Below are 21,478 nucleotides of genomic sequence, written 5' to 3' on the forward strand. Positions count from 1 at the left end.
GGGGCTTTTCACCATGTGTGTGCCCCATTCCCAAAATATTGTGCTTTGATAAGGAGGGAGAGCCTGTGCCTGGAGCCACACAGAGGGAACGGAGTGAGTCTCTGTCAGTAGCCTGAGCTCACATCCCTGGAGAGGGAGGGAGGAGAGAGGCACAAAGTTAAATTATCAGCTTCTCTAACAACAACCTGCATCAGCTTCATGGAGAATGCATTTCTTACTTGCCTTAACCCTTACTGTGCTTTGCTTCACTGAAAACCACTGCAACCCTGGATTAATTGACAGCTCACTCCTTGCTGTCAATCTCTGGCTGCCTACAGCAGGTAGTGTTGTAGGAGCAGGTCTTTGCTGATGTGATACAATTCTTTGGCATCCAAGCCCACCATACCCTTGTGCTCAAGAAGGACATCTTGGCTAGAGTCTGTCCTGAGCTGCAGGTAGTTATGGGGCCCACTTGTGCTTGCTTGAGTGTTAAATCATTACCTCAGGGCAGCCTGGAAGAACAAATTCAAGATCTCAGACTATTTATCTGTTCTGTTCTCTGCTATTCTAAAACTGCAGTTAATGGAACAAAATTACAGGTTTCTGTCACTTGCTTTCCTCTTGCCCTCAGCCCCAGACAGGTGTAGGCCTTCTTACCAACCTGGCCAGCTGTGCTGCTGGCCTGCCATGCACTAGGCTCCCTGCTTCCCATCGGCCTGCATGGCAAGGTGCAGCTCACAGGGAAGGCATGGGAGCCCTGCAGTCTGTACTGCATGTAGCAAGGGCAGCAACAGGCAAAGCCTTAACACCGGCCCTGGCACCAGCTGAGTGTCACAATCAGTACGTGAGGCTGAGAAGAAGAGGAGATGAAGAGAAAGAGCCCCTTCCCTTTCTCCTGGGAAGAGGAGAAAGGAGCAGTAAAGCTTTGGCCAGCCCATGCCCTGTCCCCAACCAGCTGCCAGTGGTGTGCTTGGCTGAGGGACAAAGCACATGGCTGATACACAGCTTAGGAAATCCTCTTACCTTGGTGGGGAATTACAGAGAGCAGATCTGCTGGGTTAACGCTGCTAGATCTGCAGGAGAGCATGGAGGAATAAAGTGACCTCAGTCATATCAGCAAGTCTAACTTGCATCAGCAGAAGAGCCCAGGAGCTGTAGCATTTCACTACTTAGACTGAGGCTGCAGGGAAAACACAGCCAAATGATGCAGAACTTTCCAGCTGCAGCAAGAGAAGGATGGAGACGGGCTCCAGCTCCTGGATAGGAAAGCAAGAGCTGAGCAAACATCAGCTGTACTGCAGGGAACCTTTAATGACGCAAGAACCGTTGCCAATGCCACTGCCAGCACAATAGAGCAGCCAGAGCTGCCCACAGGCTACAATGCCTTGGAGACTGCTGCTTTCAGGAACGTGCTAGTCAAACATTTTCCCCCAGTACAGGCACTTGTCTTGGTCCTGGGCAGGAAGGTTACTGGAGAAGGTGTTAGCTGGCCCCTCAGGGCAGCGCTCCGTGTTTCTGTCCCACCTCAGTGAAGGCTTCCACACACCGGTCAATGTCTTCGTCACTGTGCACAGCAGAGATCTGGACCCGGATGCGGGCCTTTCCCTTGGGAACCACAGGGTAGCTGAAGCCAATGACATAAATGCCTGCAGAGGAGAAATGCATGGAGAGTTGGAGCTATGTGGGAGGGAAGGAGGCTGATGTGGTAGTAGACTCCCCCTCTCCATCCCCCTGCAAAAGCTTCCCCCTCAGTAAACATTACCAGGCTTGTGAGTATTTAAAGTGAATAGCATATGCCCCCAAACTGTGATGGAAATGATGATTAGGGCCAGTGATGAGGACAGCATGGCAGGGCAAAAGGACTAATGTAGAACTCTCACAGAAGAGAAAGAGTATGAAGCCAGGAATGGACAGATTTCCTCCCAGAAGGGTCAGTGAGCCAAAACATGGGGGAGGAATGGTGGTGGTGGCACCACTGGACATCCCTTCAATCAAGTCATGTGTCTGCATCCAGAGCTCCCTCCTCAGCTTACCTCTGCTCAGCATGTCATCAGCCATCACTGCAGCCAGCCGAGCATCCCCAAGCATGACAGGACAGATGGGGTGGTCTTGCCCTGAGATGGTGAAGCCGGCTGCAGTCATCTTGCTTCTGAATCTGGAGAGGAGAAAGAGAGGAAGAGGAAAAGCACATCATCCTTGTCATTGGGTCTCTTCCCTTTTTCTGCTGCAGGAGCCCTGGCCACTGGTAGCAGGACACTGCATTGTGCATTTCATGTGCAGGGTAGGGATCTTTTTCTTTTTTGGTGTGGCTTTCTGCCATTTCTTGCTCAGCACTATGTGGCTGCAGCTGTCTGAGGGCCAGACCTATCTCAGCTCACAGAGCATCCAGATGTGACACATCTGTCTAGCATGTACATGTACATTCTGCAGTTTCCCCTGAGACTCTCACAGATGTGAACTGCAAACTGCCTCCATGGCTGTCAGCAGAGGGTGAATAAACACATGGGGACAGAGCATTTCTAAAGAATCTCTTCCCCATGCTCCCACCCTAGCTGGGCAAGAGGACGAAAAGGAAAGAAGCAAGCAGAGACATGGCCCCCTTACCGCTGGGTCTTGGCAGCCATAGACTGTGCAATGGTGTTGCTCTCCATGAGCAGGTCCAGGGCCTTGGATGCACAGCCCACTACGGCGGGAGGCAGACTGTTGGAGAAGAGGTATGGGCGGGAGCGCTGGCGGAGCAAATCAATGAGGGGTTTGGGGCCAGTCGTGTACCCACCTGGAGATGGAGGAAAGAGAAATGGAGAAGGCACACCCAGGGTGAGCTACTCAGAGTGGGGTCCCTCCATAAAACCACTCCATTACATTACAGCAGGAAATCTGGAATTTCAGTACAAATCAGGCCAAAAGAATCACAGCTGATGCCTTTTACCAAGAGTTTCCACCTTGACCTCAAGGGCAATTTCATGGCAAAGATGACAGGAGAAGGAGCCCATGGCAGGACCTCCCCTGACCCTGTGACAAGGCCCCAGATTAAGCATCATAGGCCACCCAGAGAAAAAGGAGAACATGCATTTCTTGTCCTTTTCATTAGATAGAGGGAGAAAACACCAAAGGGATGGTGTGCAGCTCTTTAGGGCATGGAGGGCTTTGCCCTGGGAATTACGTCACCTGCAGCTCCTCCAAGTGCTTTTCCCAGGGTGGAGTTGATGATGGTGACTTTATCCATCACTCCCAGGAGCTCATCAGTACCACTGTAGAAAGAAAGGAATGTCTCATTATTGGCCAGGCCATCACACACCAGGGAAGCTGCTCCATACTTCATACCACAACGGAAGCCGAGCAGCACCAGCCAGGTCTCTGGTGTCCCCACTTCTGATAGAGGAACACTCCCCCCACTAGTGCTAGTCCAAGGTAAGCATTGGCTTTCCCTGCTCCTGCAGAAAGGCTAAGCTCCCAAAGTAAGAGCATGGATTCTTTACCTCTTCCAGATTGGGAGGGTGCTCAAACTTCCTACATAGAAGTTTAATAGCCTAAAAGAAAATGCTAGCCATTGATGCAGGTCTTCAATACACCTTTAAAATGACAGTTCTAGGCCTACCTACACCAAGAAAAACAGTTCCTTGCCTAGAATAATCACTGTCCTTTGAGGTGGGCTGTGCACATCACTGATGTGCTACCCTGACTGGACACAGGCCTAAAGCACTCATGCTAAGATCTACTCTAGTAGACTAGACAGGATATGGCATACTGCAGCTCTGCCTCCCCTTGCAAAAAAAAAAGTAGGATGGAGCACGGCTGCCCAGCCTTCCTGCTGGTCCTCTTGAAACATGTTGTAGCATCAGGAATGTGAGCTTGGAGGGACACAGTGAAACTAATTTTATTCTTGAATCACTAAATAACCATTCTCTTCCTCAAGCAATTGTGCATTTACACATCTCAATGCAGCCAGGTCTCAAACAACTGCTTTTGCAGCTAGTGGGACTACAGACTCTACTGCAACAGAGGCATAAGGCCTACCAAACCTCACAGGATGGCTACTGTCTTCCAAGGAAGGAAGATTACAGGACAGACAGAACAACCCAAATCTTCTTCCCTATGAAGGCCTGAATCTAAGAAAACTCAATACAAATAAAGCCTCTGAAACCTCCAAAAGCTCAGCACAATCATCTCTTTTGTTAGTGTTGAAGGAACACCAGGAGTTGTCTTTTTCTCTTAAAAGTTGCTCCTTGCACTATCATTTTGATCCAGCCTGAAGGATTTGCCATGGCCTTGGTGAGGAAATGAGGCAAGTTTTCTTGCTTCAGTTCCCACTTCTCACCTGCTTCACAGTTTGATCTGGACTTGTTTGCTTTCCACATGCAAACTTTCTAGAGAGGCCAGAGCTGGAAGGGAGTTCTTTACAGAGCAACTTTTGGCTTTTTCAGATGTAGCCTTCTACTGGCTTGTCAGTATGTTTTCACTCCTGCTCTATCCCTCCATTTGAAGGGGGACTGATTGTTTGTCCTACATATGTTCCCTCACATGGATCTCATGGATCTCTATCTTTCAGCAGAGAGAAAAGGAAGGACCACATAACAGAACACTTGGCACTCCCATGCCTGATAAAACAAGTGTCTAAGGTGTCTGTTCTCAGAAGAGACCTGCAGCAAGCACCCTGCTTGGCACTTGGAGAACTCAAGGAAATTAATCAAACTGTGCAAGCTAACTCCTCAAAACCTCCAACCTCCAAACATTTGAAAATGACAGCTGCTGAGGCAAAGGGCTCCAAAATCAGGAGCTCCAACTGTGTTCTAGGTTAGTGATTGCAAGAAAAGGGAGATAAGGTGGCCACACTATTCCTTACACACAGAGAAGCAGCTGTTCTCTTGGGATGGGTTGATGCTAAAGGCTCTGCTTTAAATACACTCAGTGTGCCCAAGCAGAAAGGGATGTATTACCAGGAGGAGAAGGCCAAGGCAGAGGCGGGGGTAAAGCCATCAAGAAATGGTGGCTTCAGAAGTCCCTACACAAAAAAAAAAAATCAGTCATCACCACCTTTTGCCTTGCCTCAGAGCTAGCCAGGGTCAGGTGAAGAAAAAGGAGTGAAACAGCCACTTACCGGCCATTGGGCCCAAGGAAGCCTGTGGCATGGCATTCATCAATGAAAACAAAGGCCTCATACTTCTCAGCCAGCCGACAGATCTCCTTCAGGGGTGCAATGTCACCATCCATGGAGAAGGCACCATCAGTGGCCACTAGTCGCAGGCGATGTTTCTGTTTGAGGGCGAGAAGCATGCTGCAAGGGTGAAGATGTCACCCTGTTGCAAAAGACTTTCAAAGGAGATTGGAATGCAGCCCTTGGCCCACCTGCTGCTGGAATTGGATATCTCTAATGGAGATGGGAGTTTGCATTGCAACCAGCTGCTTCCCCACTTTCAGTGTTTATCAGTGGTGATCAGAGAAGAGGGGGCCTATTGCATGGGAAAAGGCAAAGCTCATCCTTTGTGGCTGGTTATTGTACTGGTAGCATGGCCATTGGGGCACCCTTATGTTGGACCTGTGATGGTCCCACCGTCACACCTCTGTACCTGTGCATCCTGCAGCTTGGCCTCCAGGTCCTGCATGTCCATGTGCTTGTAGCGGTACTTGTTAGCTTTGCACAGGCGGATCCCGTCGATGATAGAGGCATGGTTCAGCTCATCCGACAGCACTGCATCCTCCGGGGTCAGCAGTGCCTGCCCAGGTTAAACAGAAAGGATCATCCTTTGCTTGAGGCACCACTTCACTGAAATCTCACAACCTCCCTCACTGTAGATGGCCAGGCTACATTTGATTCCAGCTACCATATTTTCCCTGGCATCACTAAATTTTGCACTTTCCTTCCCAGCCACCTTCTCCCCTGACTTCCTTAGACCAGGCTCTTGCCTGTGGCTTCTGAGCTCAAAAATTCACTCCCCTTCCCTAGCAAGCCTAGGATTACGCTCCAGCCCTTCTTCCTACTCTACGCTTAGAGGGGGAGTACAGACATGCATGACCCAAAAATATTATTTCATCCCCATTATGTAAATTATTATTCCATTCCCATTTGCAAGGGCATTTGGCAGTCCTCCCAATGTGCAGACTCTCCGTATCTGCACCAGAGGCAGAATCTTACCCATTTTCACCTTTCTCACAACATATCCTTGGATGCCTCCATTTTTGTCCAGAAATCTTATCTGAGTGGGAATCTAAGGGTTTTTCACTTTCACATTGCTGTAAACATTGTACAAGCTACAGAAGGCTGATGCGTTGCGCAGTTTGGAAGCGGGCAACCCAATGCTTCCCAGAAGCATCATGCTTCCCACACGTGTGCCCTGGTCTGGAAATCCCAGGTAGAGCTACAGCCAGCATAGACCTCCCAGGAAATGGGAGCACTACTGCCCTAGCACTCCCCAAAAGCAAACAGCTGGAACTCAGTGGGGAAGGGGGAGGCAAAGGTTGATTAAACAGCTCCACATAGTGTGTGGGCTCTGCCAGTTTAAGGGCACAGCACCAAGCACCAAGTCAGGCTTCACCACCAGTCACAGGCCATCTTCTCTGTGCTACAAAGCTCACATAAGAGCCTTTGGAAGACTTGGCAAAGATGTTGCTGTCCCTTTCCTCCATCACACATGACTAAAGTGCTATGAACCTCAAAGATACCAGCGTTGGCATCGAAGCAGCTGGCATAGAGAATGGCATCTTCCCTCTGGTGGAATCGTGAGATTTTCTCCTCCAGATCCTTGTGTATGCTCTAAAGAGAAGGAGAGAGCGTCACTGGCTGAGGAAAAACTTCTTGCTCATCTGCAGCTGTTAGATGTTCTCTGCAAGCGAGGAAATAGCCATATTTTATCCAGAAAAGGTTTGTAGGAAAGAAGTTAATTGTGTTAAGAAAACGTTCACAAATGTGGCCTTAAAATGTGGTTATCAGTCTGGATGTCAGAAACACAGCACAGAGACTCCAAGCTCCCTACCCATAGGGGAGCAGCTGTGAGTTTTCTCTGCACATAACTAACTGAGGCTATAAAAGAAGTTGCCAGGCCTCCAGCAGGGATAAACTGAGATAGGTTTGGCAGAGCTGTTTCAAGTCAGACTAGCTGTAATTTTGACCCTTAAAAGGGGATAAATGACATTCATTTTGTAGAGTCAGAGTGGTGTTTTGTTTGTTTTTCCACTCGGGGGTTGTAATGATTTAAGCTGACTTATTTTCAGATCTTTGATAAGACAGGGCTTAGCAGGTTTTTCCTGTGTGGCCATGCGTACCCTAACATTGTAAATGTGCCTGGGCATATGTGTGAGTGCAGAGAGGTGGAGATAGAGTGAGGCCTCTAAGAAAGGAGATTTGTATGAAGCAGAGATACAGAGTTTGGCCACTTTTGCTGCAAAAGCCTAAGGGCTTGTTACAGAGGAGAAAGACCAGTTCCACCGGGAATGGGGCGGGGAAGCCACGGAGCAGAGAGGCACATGGCTGCAACCACATCACGTAGTGTGGAAGCATCACAGGCCCACAGAAGGGGCCGGGGTACAAGACTGGCACTGGGAGACCTACACGTGGGGAACAAGGGAGGCAGGGAGGTCCCTTCCTCCACATGCCCAACAGTTGCTTGGGAATTGGAGGGTGCCTGCGTGGCACGAAGCGAGGGTGGGAGCTGCCGGAGGGCGCAGACCGGCCGGGCTCTCCGGTTAGCCCGTACCTGCGTCCCACAGATGAAGCGGACGGAGCTGAGGCCAGCGCCGAACTGCTCGAGGGTCTCCACGCCGGCACGGATGACCTCCGGGTGGCTGGAGAGCCCCAGGTAGTTATTGGCACAGAAATTGAGGATCCCTGCCAAGAGAGGACACAAGCACCGTGTTGGGCCCCGGCTGCCCTGCAGCCGGGACCGCAGCCGGCCCAAAAAGGGGGGCCGGCCCGAGGCCGCCGCGCTCCCCTTCCCCGCAGCCCCACGCACCGGCGCCGCCGCCCGCCAGGCGGAGGTGGGGGCCCTGCCGGGACGCGATGACCCGCTCGCTCTTCCAAGTGCCGGCGCCGCGGATGCCCTCCAGCTCGCCCTCCAGGCGGCGGCGGAGCTGGGCCGCCGCGGCCCCGGAGGCGGCCCGGGAGCCGCCGGCGGCCGCGGCCCCGGCCGCGGCCCCGGCCCCGGCCCCGCCGCGCAGCGCCGCTCGCACCAGCCGCCCCCGCCACATTCCGCCGCCGCCGCGCCGCCGAGGGGCGCCGGCCTGGGGCGCGCGTGCGCGCCGGGGGCGTGTCCGCGACGGCCAATGGGGGTGCGCCGAGGCGGCTCCGCCCCCACCACGGGCCCACGGCGCTTAAAGGGCCAGGCGCGGCGGGGAGCACGTGGGTGGGTGCGTGCGGCGGCGGCTGCCCCGGGGCCTGGGAGCCGCGAGTGGCCGTGCCAGCTGCTTCAGGGAGTAAGGAGGCGCCGTCCCAGGCGATTTGGGGTGCTGAGTGCAAGGGACTTTGGGTGCCTCGAGGGTTTTTGGCCCAAGGGGTTCAGGATCACTATGTCGGCTGGGGTCAGAGGGTGGAAACTCTCAGCCCTGGGGGTTTAGGACCAAAAGGCTAAAAGGTTTCAGATGCCAGGAGCTCGTGTAGTGTGAGCGCCTCCGGCAGACTGTTTGGCACCCTCCTGTCCCAGCTCCAGCCACGGTCTTCTCCACTGTTCCTCCTGGCCCAGGGAGGGTGCTGGCAGGGGCCAGGAAGGGACAAGGCACCCCAGCTACGGCCAGACTTTGCCCCTGCTGGGCTGGTGCTCCATGTCTCAGCTCCATGACAGGGACCTGGGGTAACTGAGAAGCGAGGGAGGCAGTTGCCACCTCCAGGGTGCAGAGAGCCCCCTATCCCCCCTCCTGGAAGGGCTGTGGCTCTGCCCTGCTGCAGGCATCCTGTCAAAGAAGGGTTACCTCATGCTCCGAATCCAAGTGCACCACTCTCAAGGGCAGCCAAAGGGCTTTTACAAACAGTAAATATCCCATCTCCTGCATCTGTCAAGTGGGATTATTAGAAAGCAAGGCCAAAACTGCAGTCATCGCGGTGCTCTGGTGAGGGTGCACTAACACGTGCCTGCAGGATGCTGTGACCAGGATCCTGGAGAAAGACTCATGTCAAAGCACAGCTTCATCCAGTGTGGTGCCAGGGCTGCATGCTGAGAGCAGACAGGGCAGGGACACGCTATGCTGGAGGACAAAGCACCCATCTCTCCCCTTGTCCCTGGCCCTTGTGGACTGCAGACCCTCATGGGTTGCCCCCCACCCTGGGTGATCCCGGCCCTGCAGGCTCTCCGAGGGACTCCAGAGACTCCAGTCCTGGTGATTTGGGATCCTGAAGGCAGATGGGTTTGGGAGCCCCCAGATCGAGGGGGGTGGAACACTTGCTCCCAAGGGATTTTTGTTCTTGGCCTCTGTGACTAGGATCTTGGAAACTGGGGGATAAAGGTTCCTCCACTGAAAGGACTTGGACACTTCCTTTGGGAGGTGGACAGGTAATTTTGGCCCAGGTGACACAGGGGCCTCTGTCCCAAGGGGTTTAGGTGCTCCAACATGGGATCCTTGTAGCAGATGGGATTTGGGTGAATCCAGACTGCATGATTTAGAAACCAACAGGGTTTAGGAATGACCATCCTAAGGAATTAGGCTCTAGAACCTGAGGGATTTTGGAATGACAGGCCAAAGGAATGGAGGCTCAACCAGCCCAGGAACATTAGGTGCCCCATCTAAGGAATTTGGGGTCCTCAGCCTAGCTGCTGCACCAACAACCTGATGGTTTTGAGTTCCTCTGACCCAGGTGTTTGGGGATCACTGAGTCCAAGGGCTTTATTAATTATCAGCCAAATGAGATTAGGTGCCTGAGCCCATGGGATTTTAACTCCTTTTGCTGAAAGAAATTGGGACCCATAAGCCCAATGGGTTTGGACACAAAGCCCGACTAAACCAGGCACCTCTGTCCAAACGATTTTGGCACCTCTAGAGTAGCTGATCAGGGATCTTGTGGCCAGAGAGGTCCAGGCACCTTGTGTCCAGGTGGATTAGGCACCTGAATCTTGAAAGGGGTTTAGGGTTTTCCACCCAGGTGATTTGGGAACCTTTAGTCCAAGGGTCTTCTGAACAAGAGCCGTAAGAGATTAGGTCCCTCAAGGCTCAATATTTGAGCACCCTGAACTATGTGATTTGGGATCCTTGTTGTCTAAGAGGCTTGAGCACCTTCTGTCTGAGTGACTTAGGATCATTGGGCCAATAGGACATGGAAACTACCAGCCCAGCAGGGGCTGGACATGACAAGCCCAAGACGTTTTAGCACAGCAAGCCTAACAAAATTGGGCACCGATGTTCCCTTGGATTTAGGTGTTTCAGACCCAGGTGACTGAGGATCCCAATGTCCAAGGGCTTTAAACATCTCCAGCCAAGAGTGGTTAACCTCCACCCCCATGTCAGCCCATCAGATTTGGGGCCATGAGATCCAATAGAGTTAGGGATGATGGGCCCTAGGGATTTAGAAACCAAAGTTTGATGGGATTTGGGCATGTACAGCCCAATGAGATTAGGCACCTCGAGGCAGGAGGGGATTAGGCATCTCCTGTCCAAGGCTGTCAGAAGCTTCTGGGCAGCAGGGCTAGCCAGCAGCTTCTCTTTAACTCCATCCTTCAGGACCGCCCAGCACAGCACAACCTGGCCCCAGAGCCATGCCAACCCTGTCTAGGGCACTGAGTGAGGGCCTGGGGCAGAGGTAGGGCTATTCCTGGCAGCTGTGCCTCGCCCTACCCCAGCCACCCACTCCGCCCAGCCCGGGGGGCTACCCACTGTGGTGCCCAGCCCTACAGCCCCTTTCATGCACAGTGAGAAAACCCACTCCAAAGCCAACTTTGTTCTTTTCCCCCCCTAGAGTTAATCCCTTTCTGCTTGCTTTTGAAAGAGCAAACTTCAAGCAAGAGCAACATGCTGCTCCAGCTCCTAAGAAGCAAACATGGATACAGCCTGAGCGGACTCACCCTGCATCCTTCTCCCCTTCCCCACCCGAAGAGTCCCTGCTGTGGTGCAGGCACTTTATCACCCAACACAGGCAGCCCCAGAGCCAAATAGGATGGGGCAGATGCCCCCCCCCCAGCCCACAGTCAGACCTCACCCCCAGTGGATCAGCACCCCATGTCTTGACCCCACAATAGAGACCTGGGGAGATCAAGGAGTGGGATCAAGGAGCTCCTGCCAAAATGATTTTTCTTCAATGTCTCCCCAGCAGGCCTTTCTGTTCCCACTCTCTGTCATGGGCAGAGTCTTTGGCCAGCCCAACTAATATACAGCCCTCTGATAGATGGGGCGTGATCTTAGGAGTTCAGATCCTTTATAGCCTCAGTATACACAAGGATTCACCTTCCCTGCAACATAAAGTTAAAAAAATAGAGAGAAAGAAAGACACACAAGAAATCTCTGAGACAACAACAAAATAAAAGCCCAAACCAGTAACTCTTAAAAATTGGAACTCTCCATAATGAAGACATTCCCTTTTTTTTTTTCTTCTTTTTTTTTCACAGTAATTGCATTATTTTATCTATTTCCAGGCAGGAATAGATCAATTCTTTATATATCGCAATAGAAAAAGGGGGAAAAAAAGCCAAAAACTATTTACAGAAACAGAGGAGGAGAGTCCAGAAACGAGCCTCCCAACTTCATTTCCTGGGTGATTTCTTGGCACTGGACTTTGCTCTGGGTTTGGACCGCCTTGCCTTTTTGGGCTTTGATGGCTTCGGTGACTTGGTTTTAATGGTCTTTGGCTTCTTGGATTTCTTTGGTGTGGCCCTCTGCTTTTTTCCAGACTTCCTGACAGTGGCTTTGGGCTTCTTTCTTGGCGACTTGGCTTTCTTGGGTCTAGCTGCTCTCTTGGGTGTTCCAGCTTTCTTGATGGCCTTCTTGCCCTTCCGGGCTATTTTTTTCTTGGGTTTCTCGCCTTTGGCTAGGCGGAAAGAGCCGGAGGCGCCGACACCTTTGGTTTGCTTGAGGACACCCGTGGCGAGGAGCCGCTTGATGGAGAGCTTGACCTGGGTGTCAGCGTGCTCGCCCACCTTGTAGTGACTCTTCACGTACTTCTGGATGGACTGTCGGGAGGAACCGCCGCGGTTCTTCTCGGCCCGGATGGCGGCTGCGATCATGTCCGAGTACTTGGGGTGGGCTGCCGAGTGCCTCGCCGCCTTGGCCCGCTTGGGCTTGGCGGCTGGGGCTGGTGCCGGGGCCGGGGCCGGGCTCTCCGTCATGGTGGGCTCAGTCTTTCAGCACCCGCGCTCACCCTTCTCTGCCCGAAACTGTCGTTGCCTGCCGGGGCTGGAGACTGCTGCTCCTGGGGTGGAGTTGGGGCGGGAGGCGGCTCCAAAGAGGGATAACGGATAAGGGCAGTAACCGCGGTGCGGAGCCACTGCTGCCCTCTTCTTCTTCTTCTTCTTCTGCTGCTGCTGCTGCCGCCGCCACCGCTCTCTGCCGCCGCCGCTATCTGCCGCTGCCGCCATTTAAGGGCGCGGTGCGGACCGCGGCGGGGACTGCGGCACCACGCGCCGCCCGCGCTGCCATGGCCGCGCCGCCCGCGGCCCCCTGGGCCCCGGCGCGATGGGGGGGGGAGGGACACCAGGCACTGGGGGAGTTGGGGGGGACACTGGGGAGTCGCCGAGGAGACTAGGAGGGACCCTAGAGAGGACACTGCGAGGGGAAGGAGGGACAAAGGGTTGGACACTGCATGGAGTCAAGGAGGGTCACTGAGGGACACAGGGGGACATGGGGAGGGGTCAAGGAGGGACAAGCACACTGGAGACAGGGAGGGATACTTAGGAACACTGGGTGGGGACAAGGGACACTTGGGGACTTAGTGGAGACAAGGACATGGGCACAGAAGGACACTTGGGGACACTGGCTGGGGACAAGGAGAGACACTGAGGGGGGACACCAGGGCAGCAAGGAGGGATACTGGGGGGGGATAGCAGCGGGATAAGGAAGGACGTGGGGCGGTAGTAGGGGGGAGGCACTGGGAGGAGACATCAAGGGGACAGGGACGGATGCTGGGGATGAACACCACCACGACACTGGTGGAGGACACTGGAGGAGGGATGCCAAGGGACAAGGAGGCATGTGAGGAACACACTGGGAGTCCTTCCTTTCCCTCCAACCCAAGCTGCTGAACTTTCTCCTTGGGGGTGTACAAGTGGTTCCCCACTACACCTATGCCCTGCCGTTGGGCCCTGCGGGGGCATAAGCACACAAGAGTATTTTTTTCTGCTTTTCCCCCCAAAATAACCCCCCAAAGGCTCAAAACAGACTCTGCAGTGGTACCCCTTGACCAAATGCCTCTGCCCCTCTGCTCTGTTTGCTCCTGACTGAGCACTTCAGGGCCAGCCTTGGCTTGTCCCTCTTGCATGAGTGGCGCTGGTCACAAATAAAAGATGGTCCTCTTTTTTTAGCGGGAGGGAGGACACAATTCTGTGTGAGGGGCTGGGGAGGGCGTATGACAAGGATAACCAGCCGTTATTTCCAAGGCTGTGTAGGTGTTTTATTGCTCCTGGGAGATTAAATGTAGGTGCTATCATCATCTTGCTGGTAGGATTTAGATAGTGTTTTCTCCCTCCTTCCTTAAAAATATCTAGGCATACACAGATCGTGCACAGAGACATGCCACGTGGAGCTTGGAGCTGAAACCTGACAGCCTGAAATATCTTGGCCCTTCAGGAGGATGTTAAAATACATACAGAGCACCCTTTCATAACCTTAATGTGTCCTGTAATCGTAGTGACACAAAAGCCACCACCAAGATACACATATGTAATTATATGTGTATGTGTGTGCATGTATATGAAAATATACATATATATGTATTTTTATACATACATATACACGCATATACATATATATCCTTCCCCCCCCCCCAAATGTATGTATGTGTGTGTATGTGTATGTGTATCTGGACTCCAAGAGCTGCCTGCTCTTGGAGTGAGTCTTGCTGTGTTTGTGTTATACGTGCTACATGAGGGTGATGCAGAATGCTATCTTACAGGAAGATACTTGTCCCCTTGATGCTTTTTTTACTGGTAGAAGAGTTGCAGGATTGAAATTATGTCATATGTGTCTAGACCTCCCCCTTCTGCCTTTACCTCCCCATACTGTTTTTCCTCTATGTAGCCTGGGCTTTTTTTATCTGAGGAGTGGGAAAGGAAAAGGGGACACGAGTTTGGGAAAGACTTGTGCCCAAAGCACAGAAAGAGGATAGTGTTCCCATGTGTGCCACCTACAAGGACCAAAGTTATGCTGACAGCATGTGCAGAAGTGGGGCACTGGGGTTGAGTAGGGAAGGAGGGCCTTTTGCCCCCTGGAGATGCTCTCCCCCACTAGGCAGGGGTGATGTGGGTTAACCTAGGGATACAGCTGCTCCCTCAGGAAGGAGGATGTGACAAGGGTTGATATTTACTCCCAGACAAAGCCTTTCCAAAGTACTCAAACCAAAAGACATTTCCCCTTTCCCCTGACTCACAGCTTGGTCTGGTATGAATCTGGAATCAGGAGAGAGACCAGGCCAGCACACAGGGACTGAATGCCTAAGGCAGGGAGAGGGAATCAGGACTTGACTTGAAACCCCACTACAAACATTTTCTTTTCTTTTTTTTTCTTTTTTTTTTTTTTTTGAGGGAGAGAAAGAAAGAGACAGAAGTGCCTTGCAAGCAAGCTGGACCAAAGAAACGAGGCTTTCTAAAAAACCAGGCAAACTTCAGGATTGGAGAGCATTTTACACTCTTATTTCTCCCCAGGTGTCCAACTGTGTGCTGCTTCCTGACCATGCTTCCCGACTATGCAGAGGATTGCAGTGGCAAAGCCATGTGAGCCCATTTTTGAACAGTAGATATGAGCAGTGAGAAAGAGCAGTGCCCAGATCTGTTCTTTGAAGCAATGCAGTGCACTGGCTCTCTGCATTTATTTTGAGTTACCAGTGCCTGTGGTAAACTTTGCAGCAGGTGAGCAGAGCCAGTCTGAAGCATTTCACCCCAATTAAAGGGCTGAGCAGATCATGGGGCAGGACACTGTAGGCTGCCATGCCTACAGTGCCTTCTCCCCGTCGGAGGAGTAGTCTCGCACATGCGTGAGCTTATAGTTTGGACAAACGCAAAGGGGGACACTGCTGGGGATGGCCTTTGCAAGAGAGGCAAGAATGTATGAATTGAAGATCTGCTGCGCTTTATAGGTAGTGCTCTTCCTTGGTGTCCTCATGAACCAGGTGCACATGTAGTGTCTCAGCAGCAGGCCTATCTGGCAATGCTTTCCCGACCAAACTGCTTTACATGCGACAGGGACAGCAACGGGTGTGCTCTGCCTTGTTCCAGCAGTGTCTGGATAAATTAACCTCACTCTGCCTCTGCTGGAGCAGATGCTTGCTTCCCTGTCACCTGGGCTGTTACCTCAAGCATATTAATGAAGCTGAACCTTTTTCTGATGCAGCTTTCAAATGTAGAAAAGAATAGAGCCTGGAAAAGTCGTTCTTTTGGGGTTTTTTATTCCTATTTCTGAGTAGGACGCTTGCTACATCTTTCAGCTGACAGCCTCACTTTGCTCAGTGCCCTTCTCTCTTCAAAATTGGATCATTGCTTTTAGGCCTGATACTGAAATCAGCCCAGACTGCACTAACCTACCACGAAACTGTGGGGTTATTTTTTGGAAGCCCACAGCCCAGGTGACCTGCAGTCTCCTATGCCTGCTGCTGCTGCCCAGTTCACTGGATTTCACCTCCAGAGCTGTATTTCACCAGGCTGTAGCTGCTGCAAGGCTGTCTCATGCTGTACTTTTAAAATAACGCATGCTTCCACAGAGCAGCTGAGTGTTTTTTGCCTCCCCGTAGGAGAGAGGAGGGCAGGCAGGGGCAGGCTGTGAACATGGATATTTAGCTCCAGAAGAGCCCTCCTTTCTTGGGCCAAAATTGTCTGGCTTTGCTGAGCCTCAGAGCATCCCTTGTGCTGGTTGCTTTGAGACCGTGAGGGTGGAGGTGAGCTGCAGTGCCTGCAGAACACCTTATTTTATTAAGGGCAAAGAGGTCCTAACTACAGAGAAGAATAGGCACCCTCCCACAACCCCTCAGTGTTTATTTGCATAAAATCTAATAAATACATCTGTTTTCATTGTATACTGAATTGTACCCTGCTCTCTGCCCCTGCCTCCCTACCCTATTTGGACTCCCCTTTGGAGATGCAATTTGGGGCCACGCAGTGATGAGCACTTTCCTGCTCCTGCAAGGAGAGGCAGGCAGCACTGCTCACGATGGCCTTCCCTGGGCTGTGTAGCGCTTTGACCAGGGGAAGGACACTATTTCTTCAGCCTGGAATAAAACACTTACTGGCGGCCTGCACGTGGGCAAACCAGGCATAGGCAGATAAGGCACCATCTAGTTTTATTTTTGTTGAAGTTTTTAATTGTCAGAAGCATAAAAGACTGTCTGTAAACCAGGGTCTGAGAGCGTACAATGGTGAGTCATGAACAAGAGTGCCATACTCCGCTCTTTCCCTGATCCTTATGATGGCTTGAGGCCGCGGGCTAACCGCAAAGCCTCCAGCATTAAAGGCAGCAATTATCAGGGTAACACACTGCCACACTGCCCAGGAAAGAGGGAGTCACGCTACCTAATTTCAGCTCTCTGAAAATTAGCTGTCTTATCTTGGCCAGTCACCTGGGCACCATCTGCAGCTGATGGGGACAGCTCAGTCCCTCCAGGGATGCAGCCTTCTATGGCAGGTACCTGTTGGCTTGCAAATACCCTCTCCTTTCCATGTAGGGGACCTGATCCTTTCATATGGATGAAGTTTCTGATTTTTAGCTGTCAAAATAGGGGAAACTTTGCTTGGTCCCGAGTGACCTGTCTGAGGACAGGCCATATGGTTGTCGGACTGCTGCTGGTCTTGCCAACAGGGGATCCTGAGAAAGGAGCCTGGGCAACACCTAAACTGCCCACTTAACCCTTGATGCTGGAAAGCATCCTTCTAACCCTGGAGAGCTGCACTGCTGCATCCTTAACATGCCTGGGCCAGAATTAGGACCAGCTCTGCAGCCCTGGACTGGCCAGTGTGGCTAGGAAGTGCAATGCAAGCAAGTGCTGTGGGGAAACGTGAGCCTGCCATTCCCCAAAAGTGGAGTCCAGCACTGCCTGTCCCTACCCACACAGGCCCTGGATTCAGCATGAAGGACATTTTGCATTTGCTCCTTTACCCCCTCTGGAAGGAAAAAAAAATATATTCTTGTGGGCCATTTGCTCCCTGCTCCACCCTTGTAAGAGACTGTGCCTGACTTAGGCTTGTGCCTGTATTTTTGGCCATAGGAACCACTTCTGTTCTTATCTGCTATGCAGTCCTGTCTAGCCACTTTCCCCTGGCAGCAGCCAGTCCTTGTCACTCCGTGTCCCCCTGGCTGTGTCCGATAGCCCCAGGCACGTGGAGGTAGCTGGGTTGGGCAGGGCAGGAGCACGATAAGGACGGGAGGTTAGGCTGAGCTGCATCAGGGCAAGCTCTCTTGCAACGTCTGAACCCACAAGCCCTATGATGGAGTGAGGAGGAAAGAGTAGAAGGGCTAAGGGGACAAAATGGATCACCAAAAGGGCACATCCCTGTGGCTGCAGAGGATGGGTGGTAAGCACTGGAGCAGGAGGTTGTACCAGTTTCCGTCTGTCCCCACTGAACACATCAGCTCCCACCATGCCCTGCCTGGGAGATGCCACATTTTCTACCTGTTACAACCCCATCTTTTTTGCAGGCTCTCGCTCTTTTTCTGCCCCTAGACCACCACCAAGCTCCCCATGGGCTTGTGCCAGCTCTGCCTACATGACCCTTTCTAGCAACTGTGTTGCTGTCTTTGACAGAAGACTTTGGCCAGCGATTCCTTTCCATAGCGCACTGTGTTCAGGGAAAGCAGACTGCTGTGTTCTGAGTAATTGCACTGCTGCTGAAATATCCTCTTACAATCACTCAAATATCTTTACCTCAAAGGCCATCTGCTGCAATGCCCTACAGGTAGTTTACTCATTGGATTTCCCTTTCCCCTTGAGTTCACCAAAAGGAAATCTGCCCAGTCTCTCCAGCTCTTCTTGCCTAATTTATCCTTGGGGATAAATTAGGACTAGTGCAGGCTCAGAAAACTAACGTTTCTTAGCTAACAGCTCCTCACAGGGTCTGTGAAAAAAGAAATGCCTTGCTACCTTCACTGCAGTTGAGATGGCCATTTCCACGGCCATCACTAGCCTCGTTTAGCAGGATCTTGGTGGAGCAGGTGACAAGGAGGATCAGAGCACTGTGGTGTGCTCTGTGTGGTGAGTGAGCACTGTGGCAGAGCGCTTGACCCCTTAGGAGCAGGTATGTGAGCCCAGCCAGCCCTCCGTGGCCAGGCCACCTCCAAACCATTTTGACATTATTCGTCACAGATTGAGAAATACCATTTCTTTGACAAACCTCAGGGGAAATAGTCTGGCAAATGAATCTGCTAAGTAATCCGAATGACTTCATTTACATTCTTCTCCTTCCCTGCACCTCATTTGACCAGACTGTCAGGATTTATATGCTTCCAGCCAAGGACTTTATCTTCTTAAATGGTCAAACCACATACATCGTGGATGTGCTGCAAGTCCTACAGCTAACGACTGATGCCTTTTAGGGACAGGAAGGTTGTTCATTAGAATTGAAGTGCATTAGGTGGAGGAAGCAGCAGTCCTGGTGATTAATGCCAGCGATTCCGTGACAGCAAAAGTTTGTTTTACCTGGTTTCTAGTTTCAGAGACTTCCCCAAATACACAAATCTTCAGTTGAGGTGATGGAATACAGCACCTCTGGCACTCGTATTCAAGTGCTTCAATGCCTCTCTAGAAGCAAAACAAGGAAATTACCTGATTTTCCAGCTGCATTCTCCTTCAGGGCTCGCGTGCAACACCAGAGCCCCTAGGCCCTTGCTAGCAGAGAAACAGAGTCAGCTGCAGCGCTGCTGAGCGCAGAGCAGCTCAGCACCACAGCAACAAAGAGCAGCATAGTCTTTAATGATGGTAGTAAACTGTGAACGGGCATAACCATGTTCATGGGGTTTAACACTTTGAAGCATTTGGTGGAGCTGATGAAAGCAAATGAGGAAGCAATTCTCCCCAGGTCTATCATTTTAATAATGATCAAGCTCTTCTGGAACAAATAAAGGTTACTAAACAGGGACTAGCAACCTCTTTAATAGACGGCATCAGGGCGATGGAGCAGTTATGACAAGAGTGTTTTTAAGATTTACTAGGTAGTTTTTACAAGCAGGTGACTCCTTAAACTACATGGACTGTTTACTTTTACGTGACCAGGGAGCCTCACAGTTGTGGCTTCTCCCCTCACTTGAGGCTAGGACACTTCTATCAGCTCTAATCCCACTGTTCAATTGCAAGAGATTGGAGTTGGTACACCCATTATTTAGGGAAGTTTGATGGGCTATGTGAGGTGCAACGAAGAGAGGGCCTTCTTCTGGCTGTTATTTTTTCACCTATGATATTTGGGTTGACTCTTTTTTCCACAACTCCCTTCCTCCTGTTCCTCTGGACCCAAAAGATAGCAGTGCTGAAAAGACAGAAATGACATTTATCACCCTATCACACACCAGCAGAGGAGATGCTTGATTAACATACTCTTGGTTTTGGAAGTGGCATACCAGAACTCAGACAGACATCACCCTGAGATGATTAGCTGGTCTGTCTTGAGGGACAGCTGATCTGCTGTTTTGCAGCCCCAAGGAGGAGTGTCTAGACCTCATGTCAAACACTGACACATTTTGACTGCACTAACTTGACGTTTATCTGGGCCAGCAGCCTCCAGGCAGGAAGAGAAAAAAGCACATGTTTGAGATCCCAGATGCCTTGAGGAAGGAGCTGATGAACAACAAGTCATGTATCAAATAGTGAAAACATCATTAGTCTTTTTTTTTTTTTTTTTTTTCTTTCCTGTATACAGCCATCTTCTTGCACTCAACATCCCACTTCCAGAGGTTCCCATCCCTGGGGATGGGATATGACCACTGCCACTGCTAATTCAGCACCTAATGCAGCAGAAGTAGGGCTAGGGGTGTGGAAGAAGGAGCTGATCTCCTGCAGCCTGGCACCCAGACAGGCAGGCAAGTGTACTAGTGGTAGGCTCTGCATGGGGGTCACTCTCCTGTCTTCCATTTTGTATGGGAATGGACAAGCCCATTTTTCTGAAAAAGGATGTGCACATCCCCTCCACCTGCAACACATGCTCCTAAACTCCATTTCTTCTTCCTACCTTGATGGTATCTTCTACTTGCTATTGGCAAGACTAATCTCCATTGTCTGGAAGCAGTTGCCTTCAGCGCATCTGTCAGCTCTTTTCTTCCTATCCTAGGCCAACAGCATGCTAAACGCTCATCCCAGGTTAAACCTTATGGCAGCAGATGACCTGCTTGGAGATGAAAGGGAAGAGCCAGGACCTTGGGCACTGCTGGGACAGGGGTTTCTCCATGCAGGAAACGCTGACAATTTTCCTGTTCTCCTCTTTCAAGAGGAACTTGAAACCCTCTTTAGCCAACAGAGGGAAGCAGACTACCACCAACATGAAGGGAAGCAGTCGCCTTCTGGAGGCTGCTGACACTAAGAGCAGGCTTCTGTGGTTTGCCTCCTGGACCCCCAGCAATTGCTTGCTGTAGTGCAAGGCCAAACTGTTTGGTCACCAAGATTGAATTTTGCATCAGTGCAGGCATGATGGAAAGCAGAGCCTGGCCCAGCTCAGCTCCCCGCAGTGAGGTCGGGAGCTGAGCTCAGCTTGTTGCCTCTTGAACCATTTGCTGCATTGCTCAACTGCCTTTCAAGGATGATGAGAGCCTTCAACCCAGTTTTACTGGAATTTGTGACCTACTAAGTGGCTTCTCTTACCTAAGCAAAGGAGTCAGCAAGGCAGGAACCTTTTCTGACCAAATCTACTTGGATGCACACACACGCACATGCAGAAAGTGGCTCACACATGACAGCCCTGCCTAAAAGCTGTGCAGCTTACCTGCAGAGAAGCGATGCTGTATTTGCCTCATGCCATCCCCCTCTTCTTTATTCTCAGCAATAAAGTTGCCTCAGAGACTAGGTCATCACCTAGTTATACCATGTGTTTATACCACAACTAGCTTATCATGCGTTCAGCAAATACTCACAGACATAACTCATCTCTTAGTTGACACTGTATCTCTAAGCTCCACTCCTGTTCATATACTGAAATGCCTCATCGCCATTTTTGCAGTACTTTAGCGTCCCAGCTGACATATCCATCATCTTGTAGGCCCACGCTGATTCCAAGAACCCTGCTTGACCCCTTTGCCTTCCCCTCTCCAAACAGCGCCTTCAGCCCACTGCACAAGCCAGCAATGTTTCCAGTTTGACTCTTTCATAACTGCCAGAAGCCTCTCTGTGGAGCAGAAGCTTACGTTTACAGTGGAGCTCAGCCAGCTGAGCAAGGACCACTTACTAGTAGGTTCTGCATCCTCCTATACCACA

General features: G+C 51.4%; 2 protein-coding genes across 2 annotated transcripts; both read right to left on the reverse strand.

The window, feature by feature from the left end:
- Positions 1-1,270: 1,270 nt before the first annotated feature.
- On the reverse strand, positions 1,271-8,082 carry GCAT (glycine C-acetyltransferase; the record flags this gene model as incomplete). The annotated part of the gene is made up of 9 exons (XM_062588335.1): positions 1,271-1,625; positions 2,013-2,134; positions 2,584-2,755; positions 3,148-3,230; positions 5,078-5,232; positions 5,547-5,693; positions 6,629-6,730; positions 7,671-7,801; positions 7,926-8,082. Coding segments are annotated over 9 exons (1,221 nt in total), but the record flags the coding sequence as incomplete, so codon positions are not given.
- A 3,345-nt stretch (positions 8,083-11,427) lies between these two features.
- LOC134136901 (histone H5) lies at positions 11,428-12,458 on the reverse strand. Its single transcript, XM_062569181.1, has one exon. The coding sequence runs from the start codon at positions 12,213-12,215 to the stop codon at positions 11,634-11,636; it is 582 nt and encodes a 193-aa protein (XP_062425165.1). The 5' UTR covers positions 12,216-12,458; the 3' UTR covers positions 11,428-11,633.
- Positions 12,459-21,478: the final 9,020 nt, after the last annotated feature.

Source organism: Rhea pennata, chromosome 1, assembly GCF_028389875.1.
Source record: "Rhea pennata isolate bPtePen1 chromosome 1, bPtePen1.pri, whole genome shotgun sequence".
NCBI classification, from domain to species: domain Eukaryota; kingdom Metazoa; phylum Chordata; class Aves; order Rheiformes; family Rheidae; genus Rhea; species Rhea pennata.

Coding starts and splice junctions, on each gene's coding strand:
- LOC134136901 (XM_062569181.1), bottom strand. CDS start 12,215: ATGACGGAGAGCCCGGCCCCGGCCCCGGCACCAGCCCCAGCCGCCAAG.